Raw genomic sequence first — 17,334 nt, forward strand, 5'->3', positions numbered from 1 at the left:
AACCTGACAGAGCTTGAGAGGATCTGCGGAGAAGAATGGGAGAAACTCCCCAAATACAGGTGTGCCAAGCTTGTAGTGTCATACCCAAGAAGACTCAAGGCTGTAATCGCTGCCAAAGGTGCTTCAACAAAGTGCTGAGTAAAGGGTCTGAATACTTATATAAATGTGATATTTAAATGTGAAATTAGCAAAAATATCTAATAACCTGTTTTTGCTTTGTCATTATGGGGTATTGTGTGTAGACTATATAATCAATTTTAGAATAAGGCTGTAATGAAACAAATGTGGAAAAATTGAAGGTGTCTGAATACTTTCTGAATGCACTGTATGTGTGTTATGTCAAAGTTTAATATTTGGTCCCATATTCCTAGCACACAATGATTACATCAAGCTTTTGACTCTATAAACGTGTTGGATGCATTTGCTGTTTGTTTTGGTTGTGTTTCAGAGTATTTTTTGTCTCTGTTATTTTTTTCACTCATCATTATTCACGATTCCTTCAGGACTATCCATAATCATGGTAGCATCCATATTAATGTAGAAGTGTTTAGAAGCATATTCTGTTTTTATTTACAATAAACGTCACTCCAAAATGACACAATACATTATTTACCATTAATTTCTGTCTGGGCACAAAATAATCTGAAACACAACCAAAACAAACAGCAAATGCATCCAACAAGTTTTTACAGTCACAAGCTTGATGTAGTCAAATTTGTTCTTGGAATATGGGACCAAATACTAAACGTTTACACCTAAGTGAATTTGTCCCAATACTTTTGGTCACCCAATATGGATGAAAATTCTCTCAAATTAAAGCTGACAGTCTTCCCTTTAACCTCATCATCATTGTATCATTTCACATCCAAAGTGCTGGAGAACAGAGCCAAAACACCAAAAATGTGTCACTGTCCCAATACTTTTGGAGCTCACTATAGGTTATACAAGCTTCAAAGCATGAAAGGACATAGCTAGCTGGTGTGCAAGTAGCTGGAGAAGCATTTCATGGGCCACAGAGTGTGGCGTGAAACCAGGCGAATTCCTAGCCATTTGAGTTGATTTCCTTTCATGACGATCCCTTTGGAAACTGGGCTCTTGGCGGAGTGGTGATTTGCCAGGCTCATTGTCGCAGTGGAGCAAGTAGCGGCTGTTTTCCTCCAGACTGAAGGTCCTTCGAGGCGAAAGGGCAGAGCAGGGCATCCCTCACACGCAGGTGAACCCTGTGTCTTTACCATGGTCTGGCCTAGACAAATTCTAGGTGGACCAGGCTCCAGGGCAGTTACATGAAGGAACTGTAAATGGGAGTGCCAGGCCTAAAATGGCACTTTGGAGGAATAGTGGGTTTGATGGATCCTCTTTAGACCAGCCATCTGGAAAGAGCTGTTCTCAAATCAGACTGAACTAAACTGCTGATCTCTACATTTCAGTGAATATCTCCATTTCCAGTGGCGTTTCTTCTTTACCTGTGTGCTCAAGAAATAGAACAGTCTGTAGGCTGTTTGTCGGGCAATAAATCATGTACTGTATGAATGCAGTCAATGCATGCTATTATGTTACATTGACAAGACCGCTATTTGTGTCCACATGTGAGCGGAGAGGGTGAGCTTTTTATGAATGCTCAGCCTCATAGCAGGTTGCACACATGGTGTACTTTTCCTAGCACCTGACTCATCCTCTTGACACATTCCAATTCAAGCCCAAACTCACAAGCCTTTTGGCAGTCAATTTGAAGGTTAGGTACATCAACAAACGTGCCTTGGTTACAGGAAGCCCCTGGCTTGTCTACTCCTATACTTCAGTTAGGGAAGTATACAGATTCGGCTCTGTGTCTCAATGATATAGTGAAGACCCATTGTGTTTGTCAGATCTGTTTCCTTATTGGGCTATTGGAGATTTGGGAGATTACGATGATAACTGTTTAGCCAATTTGCTGATGACTATGTGCTCTAAGTCATCCTTGGTTGATGGCTCCTTCCCCAGTGCTTCCTTAATGCTTTTCTTTGGTTCGCTACACAGAGGCTAGGCCCAATTATGTAGTTACAAATCGAAGTTCCGCTTGCAATTGTTGGTTTCAAATGCAAGTTTAGCTAATTCCAACTGATTCAACTTTGATGATGAACTCAAAATGGCGCCAGCTAGCTGTCTACGTCTGTGTTTCATGTGTGTGCTTTAGTGCTTGGTCAGACAGGGCCCTGTGACTGTGCTGTTCTCAAAGTACTGAGGGAAAGTGGGCCATTGTCTGCAGAAGTGATTATTGTGTGATCCGGTCCCTCTTGTGCAGCAGCATAGCCGGGAAAGTCAGTGGCCTCGCTCCTCAGCGCTTGACAGCAGCTCGCTGCACACTGGATAGAGGGGACTTGGCATCTACAGGGGCCACAGCACATTATCCTGGACAGGCCCTCCAAAATCTGTAATTCTCCGTTCATTCCTTGTTGAATTCATTACTCCTCATATCTGGAGCAGCTCTTTCTCTCTCTGTGCAACCCAAACTGCCTCGTTGGTGAATAGCGGTTGAATAGTGAACCCTGGATTATTCATTTAGATTTATGACGTTTGATAACACAGAGAATCATGCTAGCTTCACAGCCAAACCAGTCACTGAGGTGTCTCTTTACTGGCACACATTAACTACCTGATATCTGATTTGATATCTCTAGCTGTTCCCTCATTAGCAGTGTTAGGTCCAGGCTGTGTGCAGGTTACAGCAACAGCTCTGTCCTCTCCTGTCCTGTTCTGAGGTTGTGTGGGAGAGAGATGTGAGGTGGTCTTTCTCCCTGTGGTGAGTGAAACTTGTCTGCGCAGCCAGGCTGTGTTCAGAGAGCCCATCTCAGTAGGGGTGCCCAAAACAGCCAAAGATCTGTTGGCAGACAGCTGACACAGCTAACGCCACCACAAATCCTTCTCCCGTAACTCAGCGTCTGCTACTTCCCACCCACCCCAATAGTCTCTCAGGAAAGAGAGAGATGTAGAGAGACAGAGAGCGAGAGAGAGCAACATCTGCGATTGTAGCAAACACACTTTAATGGATCAAATTACTTCTGTTTCGATGGAAAATGAAAGTGTTGCTAGACGCTCTAAACTGAGCTGAGGGCTGTAATCGTGTGATTGGTTTTGCAGAGCTTTTTCCAAACCCTCAGATTATGAATAAGGTAAATCACTGGTTTTAAAAACACCCCGAGGGGGTTAAACAGAAACAGATCAGTGATTGTTGGTGGTTTATCGCTATACCAGCTCATTTCTCCTGCTCAATAGAACACAGTCCCCCAGACTGCATCTGTCTGCCTTCAAATCATCAGCACCCACATGCAGACAAACAACCACATCAACTAGCACCCTTGACACAAACTCTGCTGTGGTTCATTTGTCAAAGACTCTATGTACTAACACTGATATGTGAGATGATGTTTCCCAGCTTCCTAAGGTTTTAACCCTGTCCTTCTCCCTTCACAGTCCTTGGCTCCCCTAAAGACCTGGTCACCAAAGACGTCACAGACAACAGCTTCGCTGTCTCTTGGACGGCGGCGCTCGGTAACGTGCGCTCATACCGGTTGAAGTGGAAGTCGCTGTACACGGAGGAGACAGGGGAGAAGTCCGTCCCCGGGGACGTAACGACCACTGTGCTTGAGGGGCTCACTCCGGAGACGCGCTACCAGGTCTCTGTGTACGCCGCCTACGGCAGGGGAGAGGGAGAGCCGCTTGTGGGTGCTGAGACCACAGATAGTAAGTCACTCCCTAATGTTTCCACCATACACACACTTACTGTGGGACCTCTCTCTCTCTCTCTCTCTCTCTCTCTCTCTCTCTCTCTCTCTCTCTCTCTCTCTCTCTCTCTCTCTCTCTCTCTCTCTCTCTCTCTCTCTCTCTCTCTCTCTCTCTCTCTCTCTCTCTCTCTCTCTCTCTCTCTCTCTCTCTCTCTCTCTCTCTCTCTCTCTCTCTCTCTCTCTCTCTCTCTCTCTCTCTCTCTCTCTCTCTCTCTCTCGTCTCTCTCTCTCTCTCGTCTCTCTCTCTCTCTCTCTCTAATGCCTTATTACACACATGATGCATGTTTTGGAGTATTTGTATTCTGTACAAGCTTCCTTCTTTTCACTCTGTCAATTAGGTAAGTATTGTGGAGTAACTACAATGTTGTTGATCCATCCTCAGTTTTCTCCTATCACAGCCATTAAACTCTGTAACTGTTTTAAAGTCACCATTGTCCTCATGGTGAAATCCTTGAGTGGTTTCCCTCCTCTTCGGGCAACTGAGTGAGGAAGGACGCCTGTATCTTTGTAGTGACTGGGTGTATTGATACACCATCCAAATTGTAATTAATAACTTTGGAAAACCCTGTTGGAAAACCCCCCTGTTCTTTGTGGTTGAACCTGTTTGAAATGTACTGCTCGACTGAGGGACCTTACAGATAATTGTATGTGTGAGGTACAGAGATGAGGTAGTCATTCCAAAATAATGTTAAACACTTATTGCACACATAGTGAGTCCATTCAACTTATTATGTGACTTGTTAAGCACATTTTTACTCCTGAACTTATTTAGGTTTGCCATAACAATGGCGTTGAATACTTATTGGCTCAAGACATTTTCGTTTTTCATTTCTAGTTCATCTGTAAAATGACATTTGACATTATGGTGTAGTGTAGGCCAGTGACAGAAAAATCTGAATCGTTTAAAGTTCAAAGTTCAAATTTAAAGTTCAGCCTATAACACAACAAAATGTGGAAATAGTGTGTGATTACTTTCTGAAGGCACTGTAGGTCATTATATAACTGGAATGTGCCTATGTAGAGCACCAGGAATTAAGATTTTGGTACAGACCTTATTTCCATAAATAAACCATGAACCTATGTCTTTCATAGCCCGTATAATCCACAAATAGAACCTAGACATGGTAAGAAAAAAAACATTAAATGACTTCACTCCTATCGCCTTCTTGGGCGTGATGTGGAAAAAGTGAGATACGGTGACAGTTACGGCTCATTCTTTGAGCTTGCAGATAACGTCACCGCTTCTGGCAGTCACCTGATCCATCTAAAAGGCCACTGAAATGCTTTTGTAATCAGGGTGACGACGTGTGTATTATATAGGATATGGCCATGACGCAATACGCCACACCTGCTACCAGTTATCAGGGGAGGTTGTGGATTCAGTTAGACACAGGAGTAGACAGTGCTTCCCCTCTCCTTGCAACCCACTGAAGTGAGAAAAGCACATTGACGGAAACTTGCCCCGATTGGGGAATTTATCCACTGCTTAGCGAGACAAAATGTGCTAATGGAAAACTGTGTCGCTCCATCGTTGTGCTTATTGATTCTGGCAAGCGGGACATGTGCAATTTACACCAAAAACAACCTTCAGGCACCTCCAGAGGCTTGTATGGTTTATATCCGTGGTCACTTCACCCTGCTGGTTCCTCCACCAGAACCACAAGCTCTCTCTCTGTCTGTGCTAACAGGGCAGGTCCATTTGGGTTGAGCCACACACTGAAAACTTGGACAAGCTGCTTTTTTTCCATCCATAAAACTCCTCCCTCTGAAGTCTAGCTGTCTGAATATTTTCCTGAGCTCGTTAAGGGTTTTGACAATTCACACTTGTCCTTCCTGCACCAAAAACATACTGGGGTCATAGTATGGAAATCTGCACAGTGGGTCTGGTCAGTGTATGTTCTGACTGGGATATAAAACAATGTTTGGGTGGATCTGTGTTCACAAGCGTATGAAAACTGAACCGATACCTCAGTAAAAATCTCAGAGCTAACCAAGCATGTCAATGTTTAGATTGCCCACAAGCAGTTATGGCTTTGTACCATTTGGAAATGTCGGCAGCAATTTGGCATGCATTTCAATTCAGCTCTCTGCTCAAACTCAAACACACCATGATACCGTTATCAATCCATCAAGCATTGGTGTTTAATTTTCCTTCTTTTGTGCTCCCAGTGTCTGCAGCCGGAAAAGTTGTGGTGGTTTCCGAGGAGACGGAGAAGAGCATGAAGGTGACTTGGCAACCTGCACCCGGAAACGTTGTCAACTACCGGGTGACGTACAAGCCAGCGTCGGGAGGGCGACAGCTGGCCGCCAAGGTGCCTGGTGGTACCACCAACACCATCCTGAGACGCTTAACGCCCATGACCACCTACGACATCACGGTGCTGCCTGTGTACAAGCAGGGAGAAGGAAAAGCAAGGCAAGGAGTAGGAACCACACGTACGTTGGTTTATCATTAACCACAACTGAACTGTGCTCTGTGCTGCTTGCGTTAGCTTAGGGGAGTCCTGTGCAGTAGCTAGTCGCTGGAGGGTTATGCAGACTTGTATCATGTACTCATCATCAATCATCATCAACTACTAAATCTACGATAGGCCAGGAGAAAATGGGTCTCCAGAGGCCGCTAAGAACTAGCATTTTACCTGTAATAATCTAATATTTAGCCTAAAGTTTAGCCTAATTTTACTTCCACTTTATAGTCATCTGCTTATATAGTCATCTGCTTATATCAAATCTTCATGTTCTCTGTTCCAGTGTCACCGTACAAAGCCCCTAGAAACTTGCAGACCTCAGAGCCTGCTAGGACCAGTTTCAGAGTGACCTGGGACCCTGCTCCAGGGGAAGTCAAGGGCTACAAAGTCACTTTCCACCCCATTGGAAATGATATAGACCTGGGAGAGCTGCTGGTAGGACCCTATGACAACACTGTGGTTCTGGAGGAGCTCAGGTAGGTCTATCTTTGGAATGTAAAGTACAGTGCATTCGGAAAGTATTCAGACCCCTTGACTTTTTCCAAATTTTGTTAGGTTACAGCCTTATTCTAAAATGGAGTAAATTAAACAGGTTTCGCAAATTTTAGCTAAGTTATAAAAAATAGAAAACTGAAATATCACATTTGCATAAATATTCAGACCCTTTACTCAGTACTTTGTTGAAGCACCTTTGCCAGCGATTACAGTCTTGTTGGGTATGACGCTACAAGCTTGGCCCACCTGTATTTGGTGAGTTTCTCCCATTCTTCTCTGCAGATCCTCTCAGAATCTTGTTTCTCATGGTCTGAGAGTCCTTTAGGTGCCTTTTGGCAAACTCCAAGCAGCTGTCATGTGCCTTTTACTGAGGAGTGGCTTCCTTCTGGTCACTCTATCGTAAAGGCCTGTTTGGTTGAGTGCTGCAGAGGTGGTTGTCCTTCAGGAAGGTTCTCTTATCTCCACAAAGGAACTCTAGAGCTCTGTCAGAGTGACCATTGGGTTATTGGTCACCTCCCTGATCAAGGCCCTTCTCGCGTGATTGCTCAGTTTGACTGGGCGGCCAGCTCTAGGAAGAGTCTTGGTGGTTCCAAACTTCTTCCATTGAAGAATGACGGAGGCCACTGTGTTCTTGGGGACATTTTGGCACCCTTCCCCAGATCTGTGCCTTGACACAATCCTGTCTCGGAGCTCTACGAACAATTCCTTCGACCTCATTTCTTGGTTTTTGCTCTGACATGCACTATCAACTGTGGGAGCTTGTATAGACAGGCATGTGGCTTTCCAAATTATGTCCAATCAATTGAATTTACCACAGGTGGACTCCAATCAAGTTGTAGAAACATTTCAAGGATTATCAATGGAAACAGGATGAACCTGAGCTCAATTTCGAGTCTTATAGCAAAGGGTCTGAATACTTATGTAAATAAGGTATTTCTGTTTTTCTAAAAATCTGTTTTTGCTTTGTCATTATGGGGTATTGTGTGTAGATTGCTGACAAATTGTTTTTATTTAATCCATTTTAGAATAAGGCTGTAAATGTAACAAAATGTGAAGAAAGTGAAGGGGTCTGAATACTTTACGAATGCACTGTATATCAGATGGTTTGTCACAGTTACTGTATTTCCTTGCAAAGATAGAATGAACTATGCTACTTTTTCATTATTTCGCGAGTTTGTTGTGTCCGTCTATCAGTAATTTCTCTCAGACAAACTGACAAACTTGTTGAGATGAATGAAGTGTAACTGATTTATGTTGTTTCTCACAGGGCTGGTACCAAGTACACAGTGAGTGTGTTTGGGATGTTCGAGGGGGGAGAGAGCCAGCCATTGGCTGGTGAGGAGAAGACTACTCTCTCTGACGCCCCTGAACCACCATTGTATGATGGAGGTAATGCCTCCTCTCAAACTCCTCCTACATAATTAATCATATGGCCAGCAACACCAGCCACACAGCACTTGTTACACAAGAGACTACATTGTAAAGTACTGTATTCACCTTATGCCCAGCCAATTAACAGGCACGGCAGCCATGTTGAAAAGTAAAAGGTCATGCATAAGGTGAAAATAAGTCTGTAGGAATCGTATAAACAAGCTGTGATCCATTTTATAGAGGCAAAAGTGAAACAACACATTTTCCTCAAAGAACTGAACAGCCCTACCCACTGGGCACACACTGGTTGAATCAACGTTGTTTCACCGAAATGTGTCAATGTTTTGTGACGTGGAATCAATGTGGAAAATACATTGGATTTGAAAAAAAGTCATCAACCAGCGTTGTAAACATTGAAATTAAGGCTCACCTTCAAATTAAATACATTGACTCAACCTGACTAACAGGTTTTAACATCAATCTGATTTCAACATAATCATCAAAACTATGTATACGTTGAAATTGAGTTAAATTCCTCATAGAATGTAATTTTTTTCTTCCTATATCCTATATTCAATATACTGTATATTGATTGGGTGGTTGAAATTATGTCGAATTTTATAGTTGGTTAGACATTTTATTTGGCCTTGTTTCAATGTTGATAGTAAAATGGTATGTTTGATTCAACGATACAGTTTTGCCTAACAGTGACTCCTACTGGTATATGAAGGGTAATGCATACAAGTCTACCATCCAGATGCCTATCCTCTATGTACCCTGCTAAGCTTTGGAAACAAGCTGTGTTCAATTCAGCTGAACTATCATGTAGACACTTATCATGTCAGACACCGATCAGCTCCATACTCATTAGCGTAGACTACCTAAATAACGTTGAATAGTTTAAAGTAACTCCTCTAACTTTTCTTACACAAGCTGTATGTGAAAGTACACTGACACGGAACCCAAACCGGCTGCGCGCGTGCGCCATCGTGCGCTATCGTGCATAAATGTATTTTGTCCCCCTACACCAAACGCGATCACGACACGCAGGTTAAAATATCAAAACAGACTTTGAACCAATTACATTAATTTGGGGACAGGTCGAAAAGCATTAAACATGTATGGCAATTTAGCTAGTTAGCTTGCACTTGCTAGCTAATTTGTACTATTTAGCTAACTTGCTTTTGCTAGCTAATTTGTCCTGGGATATAAACATTGAGTTGTTATTTTACCTGAAATGCACAAGGTCCTCTACTCTGGCAATTAATCCACACTGTCCATTTCGTCTTTCAATCACCCACGTGGGTATAACCAATGAGGAGATGGCACGTGGGTACCTGCTTCTATAAACCAATGAGGAGATGGGAGAGGCAGAACTTGCAGCGCGATCTGCGTCAGAAATAGGAATGACTTCTATTTTAGCCCTTGGCAACGCAGACGCTCGTTGGCGCGTGCGAGCAGTGTGGGTGCAATAATTGAATAACATGGATTTCTACATTTACGACGCTTGCGCACGCGACGTGTCCGGTCTGGTCAGCATGTGAGTGTACAAAACATCAGGAACACCGTCCTAAAATTGAGTTGCACCCACTTTTGCACTCAGAACAGCCTTAATTCGTCGGGGCATGGACTCTACAAGGTGTCGAAAGCGTTCCTCAGGGATGCTGGCCCATGTTGACTTCAATGCTTCTCACAGTTGTGTCAAGTTGGCTAGATGTCCTTTGGGTGGTGGACCATTCTTGATACATACGGGAAGCTGTTGAGCGTGAAAAACCCAGCAGCATTGCAGTTCTTGACACACTCAAACTGGTGCGCCTGGCACCTACTACCATTCCCCATTCAAAGGCACTTACATTTTTTGCCTTGCCCATTCACCCTCTGAATGGCACGATCCATGTCTCAATTATCTCAAGACTTTTTACCTGTCTCCTCCCCTTCATCTATACTGATTGAAGTGGATTTAACAGGCTATATCAGTAAGGGATCATAGCTTTCACCTGGATTCACCTGGTCAGTCTATGTCATGGAAAGAGCTTTGTTTTGTACACTCGGTGTATATTTGGAGTGCGTTTGGGGTTGTTGGTTACATTGACATCTGATTTGCCCAACAAAGGACCCCATCGTTTCGAACCCAATGTATTTTCCACGTTAATTCCACGTCACAATAGGTTGACAAATTACATTGAAACAATGTTGATTCAACCAGTGTATGCCCAATGGTAAATAACCAATATGATTTTAAATTCCATTTTTAATCTCCCTCATCATACTTAAGAACTTATACAGTACATATATTATATGTTGTGACTTCTGCGGCCATAACCGAAGTGTGGGACATATATCACGCTGTCCATTTTTCGTTAGGAAAATCCGTTCTAATCCCTCTCCCCATAAAAACAGATGAGTTGCCCTAAATGCCTTTCCTCAAAGCTAATTGTCTCACCAAATAACAGATGTAACTACTATTCCATCTGTTGGCTGCTCGCTTTTTCATCATTTCGTCACTTTGGGTTCCTTTTTCTTTTTCTTGATCCAGCAGCAGCTAAGAGCAGCAGAATTGACAAAAAAAATGTAATCTGTTTGCAATTATAAATGTTTTACAACCTCACGGGTGTGAGCGCGCGGCACGACACAGGGCAGTGAGTGTTAGGAGAGGAAAGAGAGAGAGGAAAATGTTATGTGTTTTAAGGAAGGCTCCAGAGGCTAGTCCTGACCCTCAGCTGCCTGGAAGGCCTCCTCTAATAGAGAGCAGATTCAGTGACAGACCCTGTCAATCAGTCGCCCACAATAATATAATTTAATAGAGGAGGCAGAAAACCTCTTCTCCACCCCATTACCCCCTTCTCCTCAGCCAGTACACCTCAATTTAATCCCCCATCCTGATCCTGAAGGAGGACTGAGAGTAAGAGAGGAGAGGGGATTAGGTGCACTAAAAGAGCCTAAAGTAATCTGTACATCAGCCTCCCTCTCCTTTGAACATATTTTACAAGAGACAGTAATGAACATTTTTGTTTCCACTTTGAAAGTTTTTTTCTTCTTCCTGTAAATAAAAGATAACCTTCTCTTGAGTGACAGATACGTATGTGCTGCAATACACAAGTTGTAAAGCTAACGTTGAATTTATAGTGCCATTAACAGGGACTGGACGTGAATTTATTTACTTGGCGAAATATATATTGCAGTCAAAGGGCAAACATCTGGCGTGGCCAATAAATCTTCCCCTCTTGTCTCTGTCCGATAGCCTTAGATAGTTTTCTTTATTACGACTAACTATAACAGACTGTAGTCTGAACGGCACATGGTTCAGCCACTCTAGGACCCTCACACTCCGCTGGGCATCTGTTTATCTGTGGGTCGCATGGGGAGGGAAAGAGAAGTCTGTAAATCAAACATGTAACAGTGGCAGATTGCGCAATCTGTGCGTTGCTGCCGCCCCTGCGGTCTTAACGGACTGCGGACGAGTCCTTCTTCTCATCATGCAGGTGTCCGGAACACAGCAAGAGCTGTGCCAGTGAGGAATGCACAGTAACTCTCACCAAGGAGACCCTTGTATATATCACATCAGGAGGGCTTCTTCTTCTTGTTCCCCGGGAGAGGCTGAGGAGTGGCCAGAGAAGAACACTCCTCAGACACAGAGAGCGAGAGATCATCTCGGAAGAAAAGAAGACAACCAACATATTGACACCTGGAAATGAAATGTGTGATGATGAAAATGGCTCGTAACCCTGAAAATGGAATAGAAAGTGTTTTTACTGCTGGCTTGTAAAGAGACAGATATAGATGTGTTTGGGAAGTGTGTGTGATGTTCTGTGAATCCATGTCAACAAGGTCACATGTCAATGACTTCCTTTCTTTCCTACTCCTTCACTTCCCTTCTCACTCATGCATTTTGAACCCCTCTGCCCTCATAACTCCAGCTGTGTTATACCTGAAACTGCATGATAATAACTAGTGCCCCATCACTGTTCTGTACTGTCTCGCTGACCTGTAACCTCTGTCCTCTCAGATGTGGTGTGTAAGACCAAAGCCCGGGCTGATATTGTCCTGCTGGTCGACGGCTCCTGGAGTATCGGCCGTCTGAACTTTAAGACCATCCGCTCTTTCATCTCTCGCATGGTGGGAGTCTTCGACATCAGCCCTGACAGGGTCCAGATTGGTAGGTTAAACTTCAGTGTGCCTGAAGTCTCACAGGACATGCGCATTCCTGCAACCTGCAGCAGATAACATTATTATGTCTCCACTCTTTAGTCATTTTCTAGGATCATGTTGGATGGTTATACAAGGCATCTGATCTGACAGAGGCTCTGTGTGTTTCTCCCAGGTCTGGCCCAGTACAGTGGTGACCCCAAGACTGAGTGGCACCTGAACGCCCACAGGACCAGGGCTTCCCTGCTGGAGGCTGTAGCCAACCTGCCCTACAAAGGAGGCAACACCCTCACTGGTACTGTACTCAATCTACAACCACAACCTCCATTCGGAGACTGTTGTATACCGTTAGTCCCATTTAAAGGTCTATCGTGTTCAAGCTTCTATTGGCTATTTAGACGGGTAATGAAAGAAGTTCCAGTTCATGAACTTCAAAATTAAAACTGTGCCTCTGCTTTGGTTGTTGACGGTTGAGCTGTTTGTGGGATAGCCAGAAGGTGAAGGAAATTGAATTGTATGCTCCATTATGCGAATAAAACTGAGTTGTTCCTAATAGGCTCACAATGTATTTTATCATAATCTCCTTGCTCTTTAGCTGCCTGGTTGGAAAGGCCTCCGAGAAATGATTAAACCAGATAATCAGTGTGAATAATTGTTTTTGCCCTCGTTGCAGGTCTCGCTTTAAACTACATCCTCCAGAACAATTTCAAGGAAAATGTTGGGATGAGACCCAATGCTCGTAAGATCGGAGTGCTGGTCACTGATGGCAAGTCTCAGGATGACATCATTGCCAACTCCCAGAACCTGCGTGACCAGGGCATTGAGCTGTATGCCATTGGTGAGTCTCAGCCATCGTCACTAGGCAGTTTTACCTTTGCTCTATTTTGACTAGATAGGACATCTGAAGCTCCTTGTATCTATCTCAACTCGAATAAGGCAGTTATCTTTGTTATCTTCAAGTACAGTGTGAATGCTCAAGTTGCCCCAGAATAATTCCTTACACACCTTTGCCATTCTCCACTTATCTTCCTCATGAAATATCTGTAATGTATCCTCGACCTGCTCTGAGGGGATAGCTGACTTGATGTCCCTGTTTGACTCCTCCTAGGTGTGAAGAACGCTGATGAGAATGAGCTGAGGTCCATCGCCACTGACCCGGATGAGATCCACATGTACAACGTGGCTGACTTCTCCTTCCTGCTGGACATAGTGGACGACCTGACCAACAACCTCTGTAACAGCGTCAAGGGACCAGGTACATTCAGGCCGGCATTACTGTACATTCCCTGCCGTGACAGTTGAGGTGGCCGTCTAAATAGGCTATGTAGGTTATCAATCAGTCTTATTACTAATGCCTTCAAGGCTCATATTCACAGTGTCTCAGAGTAAAAGTGCTGATCTAGGATCAGTTTTGCATTTAAAATCACAATGAATAAGGGCCCATATTCTCAAACCATTTTAGAGTAGGAGTGCTGATCTAGGATCTGTCCATATAATTTGTATCATTATGATCTAAAAGGCTAAACTGAGCCTAGATCAGCACTCTTACTTTGAGACTCTTTGTGAATACGGGTGATGATCTCTGCAGCCAGCTGTGTTGTGTGAGGCTGTAGTTATGTAAACAGGGTTTAGGTCATGGCTAGAGGAGACCCTCAGTAGAGTAGCATGTCTGGTGCACCAGGGGAGACAACACAAGGAGCTGAAGGCCAGCCAACCACTGGAAATAATTTAGAATCTAAAGCCCTCCTTTCCCCACTGATAGTTTATTTTTTCCTGTCTAAAATGAGAAATAGTCTGCTCCTTAATCAAATTCAAAAGATGTAACTGAATACTATGTAGGGTACATTTTTTAGGAACGGCTTAGACTGTCTATATGTCTGTCTCCTGGATTTTCTGCTAGGGAGCTGTTTCCATATCTGAGAAGGATGTAATGAGATCCTATGCTTAGGGTTGATTTGACCCCCCTCTTTTCCCTGATAGGTGGTGGCCCCGATGCGCCCACTGACCTGGTGACCTCGGAGGTGACCCACTACTCGTTCCGTGCCAGCTGGACAGGCCCTGAAGGTCCGGTGGAGAAGTACCGTGTGGAGTACATGACCTTGTCTGGACGCCCTCAGAAGGTTAGTACCCCTAACGTCCACCCGACCGGTAACCACGACCAACCCCAAACTCCTCTGCCAATCCCCCTCTATCAGCCTCCCAAACCCGTCTCACTACAACCCTGAGCCTGAGGATGGAAGCAAGTTGTAGTAAAGCCTATGTTCTGTGACTTACTTGGCTGAATAAAGATTAAAGAGATTACATTAGAATTCATACTTACCCCACACCTAACTTTGACTGCAGGGTATTGGCTCCAGTGTGCTAGAATGGGGTAAGCTAGCTGCTAGATCCACTTCCAACTCCTTAGACTCCAATTTCATTTAAAAAGTGTTTTAGTCCAGCTCTCATGGTTTGGTGAGGCAGTGGTCTAGTATGTGATCTATGTTGTTTTTGTGTTTGTTCTCTTATAAATAGAAACGCACACTGGGTTGAAACCGGTAGAGTTTGGTCAGAGTTCTACAACTTCATTTGTGGTTCAATTGAAACCAGATGCATCAACACAGGAAACACTTATAGCTGTAGTTTGTTGTATTGTTTGTCTTGTTTGTCCGCCAATAGAAACAAACCTTTCCAATGCAAGTGAATGGGTTACGTAAAATAGACATTCCAAGTCATTCTCCATATTCACGCTGTGTTCGCCTGGTTCATGTGCACTCTTGTTGTCTGGTTGTAGATGTTTGTTGATGGCTCAGTGACCACAGCCATGCTGCCCAACCTGAACCCTCTGACTGAGTATCTGGTCAACGTCTACTCTGTCATCGGAGAGGAGAGCAGCGATCCGCTGAAGGGGACTGAAACCACCTGTGAGTCCTAATCTGTTTTTCTGTGTTATTCTTTGATCCTCTATATCCCCCCCCCCCCCCCCAGGCACTACACAGCTGATTCAAATAACCAACTCATCATTAAGTTTGGATTATTTGAATCAGCTGTATTGTGCTCGGGCAAAAAACAGTCCAGGACTGAGTTTGAGAAACCCTGCACTATACTGTACCTGTCCATTACTGTGCTTCAACATACCTGTGTCCCAAACGTAATCCCTGTGGGATCAACTAATGGACATCTTTGGGACTGTAAAACAAACATTCTTCCAGTATATTTAGCACACCCTGTTCCTGTGATGCTTGTGTGGTCCCTGTGTTCAACATTAAAGAAAGAACAAAACCGTTTTGTTTATGATACCATATGAGGCTTAAAGACAGCATCATTGTAATAACAAAGATATATATATATGCGCCCACTCACTCTCTGCAGCGAGAATTAAGTGTTTCTTTAACATCGTTCTTCAGCTTTACTTTATTTGTCCTCTAGAATAGCGTGATTTTACGAAGCAAGTCATTTCTCCATAAAAGCGGCCATAAAATAACTCATTGTTTAGTTCTCACCACATGAAATCTGCATGGCTGCGTCTCACTGTGAACATGTCGTTTTGGATGGTACTGTGCGCGCGTGTGTGTTTGTGTGCAGGTGTGTTTAGAATCTAACAGTGTTCAACTCTCCCTGTTTCCCTGTCCAGTGCCCCTCAGCGCGGTGAGGAAGATGACCATCTACGAGGAGCGTCCCACCACCATGAGGGTGAAGTGGGAGGAGGCAGTGGGCGCCACGGGCTACATGCTGCTCTACAGTGCCATCAATGCCACCGAGCCCTCTGTGGACAAAGAGGTGAGAAGGCCGGGCCAGATAGAGAGAGAGAGAGGGAGGTCTGGCTGGGACTCCAGGCCAGACCAGCTGTGGAACTGACACAGTCAAAGTCTCCACTACACACACACACGTACACACACACACGTACACACGCACACACACGCACACACACACACACACACACACACACACACACACACACACACACACACACACACACACACACACACACACACACACACACACACACACACACACACACACACACACACACACACACACACACACACACACACACACACACACACACACACACACACACACACACACAGCCAATGACCAAATACACCGGTACCCTGCCAATGTCTCCTGACAGCATGCCGATGTCACAGAGCAGTGATGAGTTACAAAGTGAGCCGTGTTTTAACTCTCGTTTTACGGACGCCGAGTCAACAAAACACACAATTATTGAGACTCAGAGGGATGTGAGGATTATTAGCTTACTGTGGCAGGATATTAGTCCCGGAGGTGTCAAATCCAGAGGGTAAGATCGTCTGTAGTATTGGCAACACTTAGATTGTTTCAGCACACTGGACACCACCAAAGATTTGTAATCTGTTCATCTAAACTGCCTGTCTGAATAACAGTAAGCCTTGTAAACTAAGGTTTGTTCCGTTATGGTCCTCCCCTGCAGATAAGAGTTGGAGAGGACACGACTGATGTCCAGCTGGTGCAGCTGATCCCCAACACGGCCTACACTCTGTCCATCTTCGCCCTGCATGGAGAGTCAGCCAGCGACCCCCTCACCAAGCAAGGAGTCACACGTACGTGCAGTGAAGAATTCCTCTACATTCACATTCATGTTCATGTTTTACTCTCTGTGCTTCATGGACGGTAAAGGACGACAGGTCCTTACTCCTACAGAGTAAACCATGGCTCCTCACTACCAGGTTTATGGAACTAAAGTGATTAAAGGAATAAAATATGGAATTTAGTAATCCTCATCTTTCTGTCCCTCTGTCCCCACCATAGTGCCCATGCCCCCTGCTGGAGAGCTGAGGGTCAGAGACGTTACCCACAGCGCCCTGAAGATGAACTGGGACGCAGCACCTGGAGCCGTCCTCAAATACATCATCACCTACAAGCCTGACGAGGGAGAAGCCAAAGAGGTGAGACTCAATGGTCACAATACATCTGTTGGACACAGACGGTAGTGAAAGCAATACTCTTCACCCTAGATAGATACTCCCCCTGGGGCTGAAGTATAGGCCTAGCAAGCCCATCTACTGGTGACAGCAGAAACCAGCTCCTGTGCTTAGCCCGTTCTCTGTTTATGCCATAATAAGCCATGATAG

The 17,334-nt window shown here is 44.4% G+C and overlaps 1 protein-coding gene across 2 annotated transcripts in view; it reads left to right on the forward strand.

Annotated features, from left to right (window-relative positions):
* Positions 1 to 17,334, forward strand: part of LOC139530671 (collagen alpha-1(XII) chain-like) — a 73,034-nt gene that overhangs the window by 21,090 nt on the left and 34,610 nt on the right. The window contains exons 14-26 of one of the 2 annotated variants that reach the window (XM_071327269.1): positions 3,451 to 3,720; positions 5,931 to 6,197; positions 6,513 to 6,705; positions 7,992 to 8,113; positions 12,102 to 12,251; positions 12,417 to 12,536; positions 12,915 to 13,079; positions 13,350 to 13,496; positions 14,222 to 14,361; positions 15,015 to 15,144; positions 15,855 to 16,000; positions 16,674 to 16,803; positions 17,012 to 17,148. In XM_071327269.1, coding sequence (XP_071183370.1) covers positions 3,451 to 3,720; positions 5,931 to 6,197; positions 6,513 to 6,705; positions 7,992 to 8,113; positions 12,102 to 12,251; positions 12,417 to 12,536; positions 12,915 to 13,079; positions 13,350 to 13,496; positions 14,222 to 14,361; positions 15,015 to 15,144; positions 15,855 to 16,000; positions 16,674 to 16,803; positions 17,012 to 17,148 — 2,117 coding nt within the window. The remainder of the gene's footprint in view (positions 1 to 3,450; positions 3,721 to 5,930; positions 6,198 to 6,512; positions 6,706 to 7,991; positions 8,114 to 12,101; positions 12,252 to 12,416; positions 12,537 to 12,914; positions 13,080 to 13,349; positions 13,497 to 14,221; positions 14,362 to 15,014; positions 15,145 to 15,854; positions 16,001 to 16,673; positions 16,804 to 17,011; positions 17,149 to 17,334) is intronic. The other variant, XM_071327270.1, reaches the window with a different exon arrangement.

This window comes from Salvelinus alpinus, chromosome 9, assembly GCF_045679555.1.
Source record: "Salvelinus alpinus chromosome 9, SLU_Salpinus.1, whole genome shotgun sequence".
Classification (NCBI taxonomy): Eukaryota; Metazoa; Chordata; class Actinopteri; order Salmoniformes; family Salmonidae; genus Salvelinus; species Salvelinus alpinus.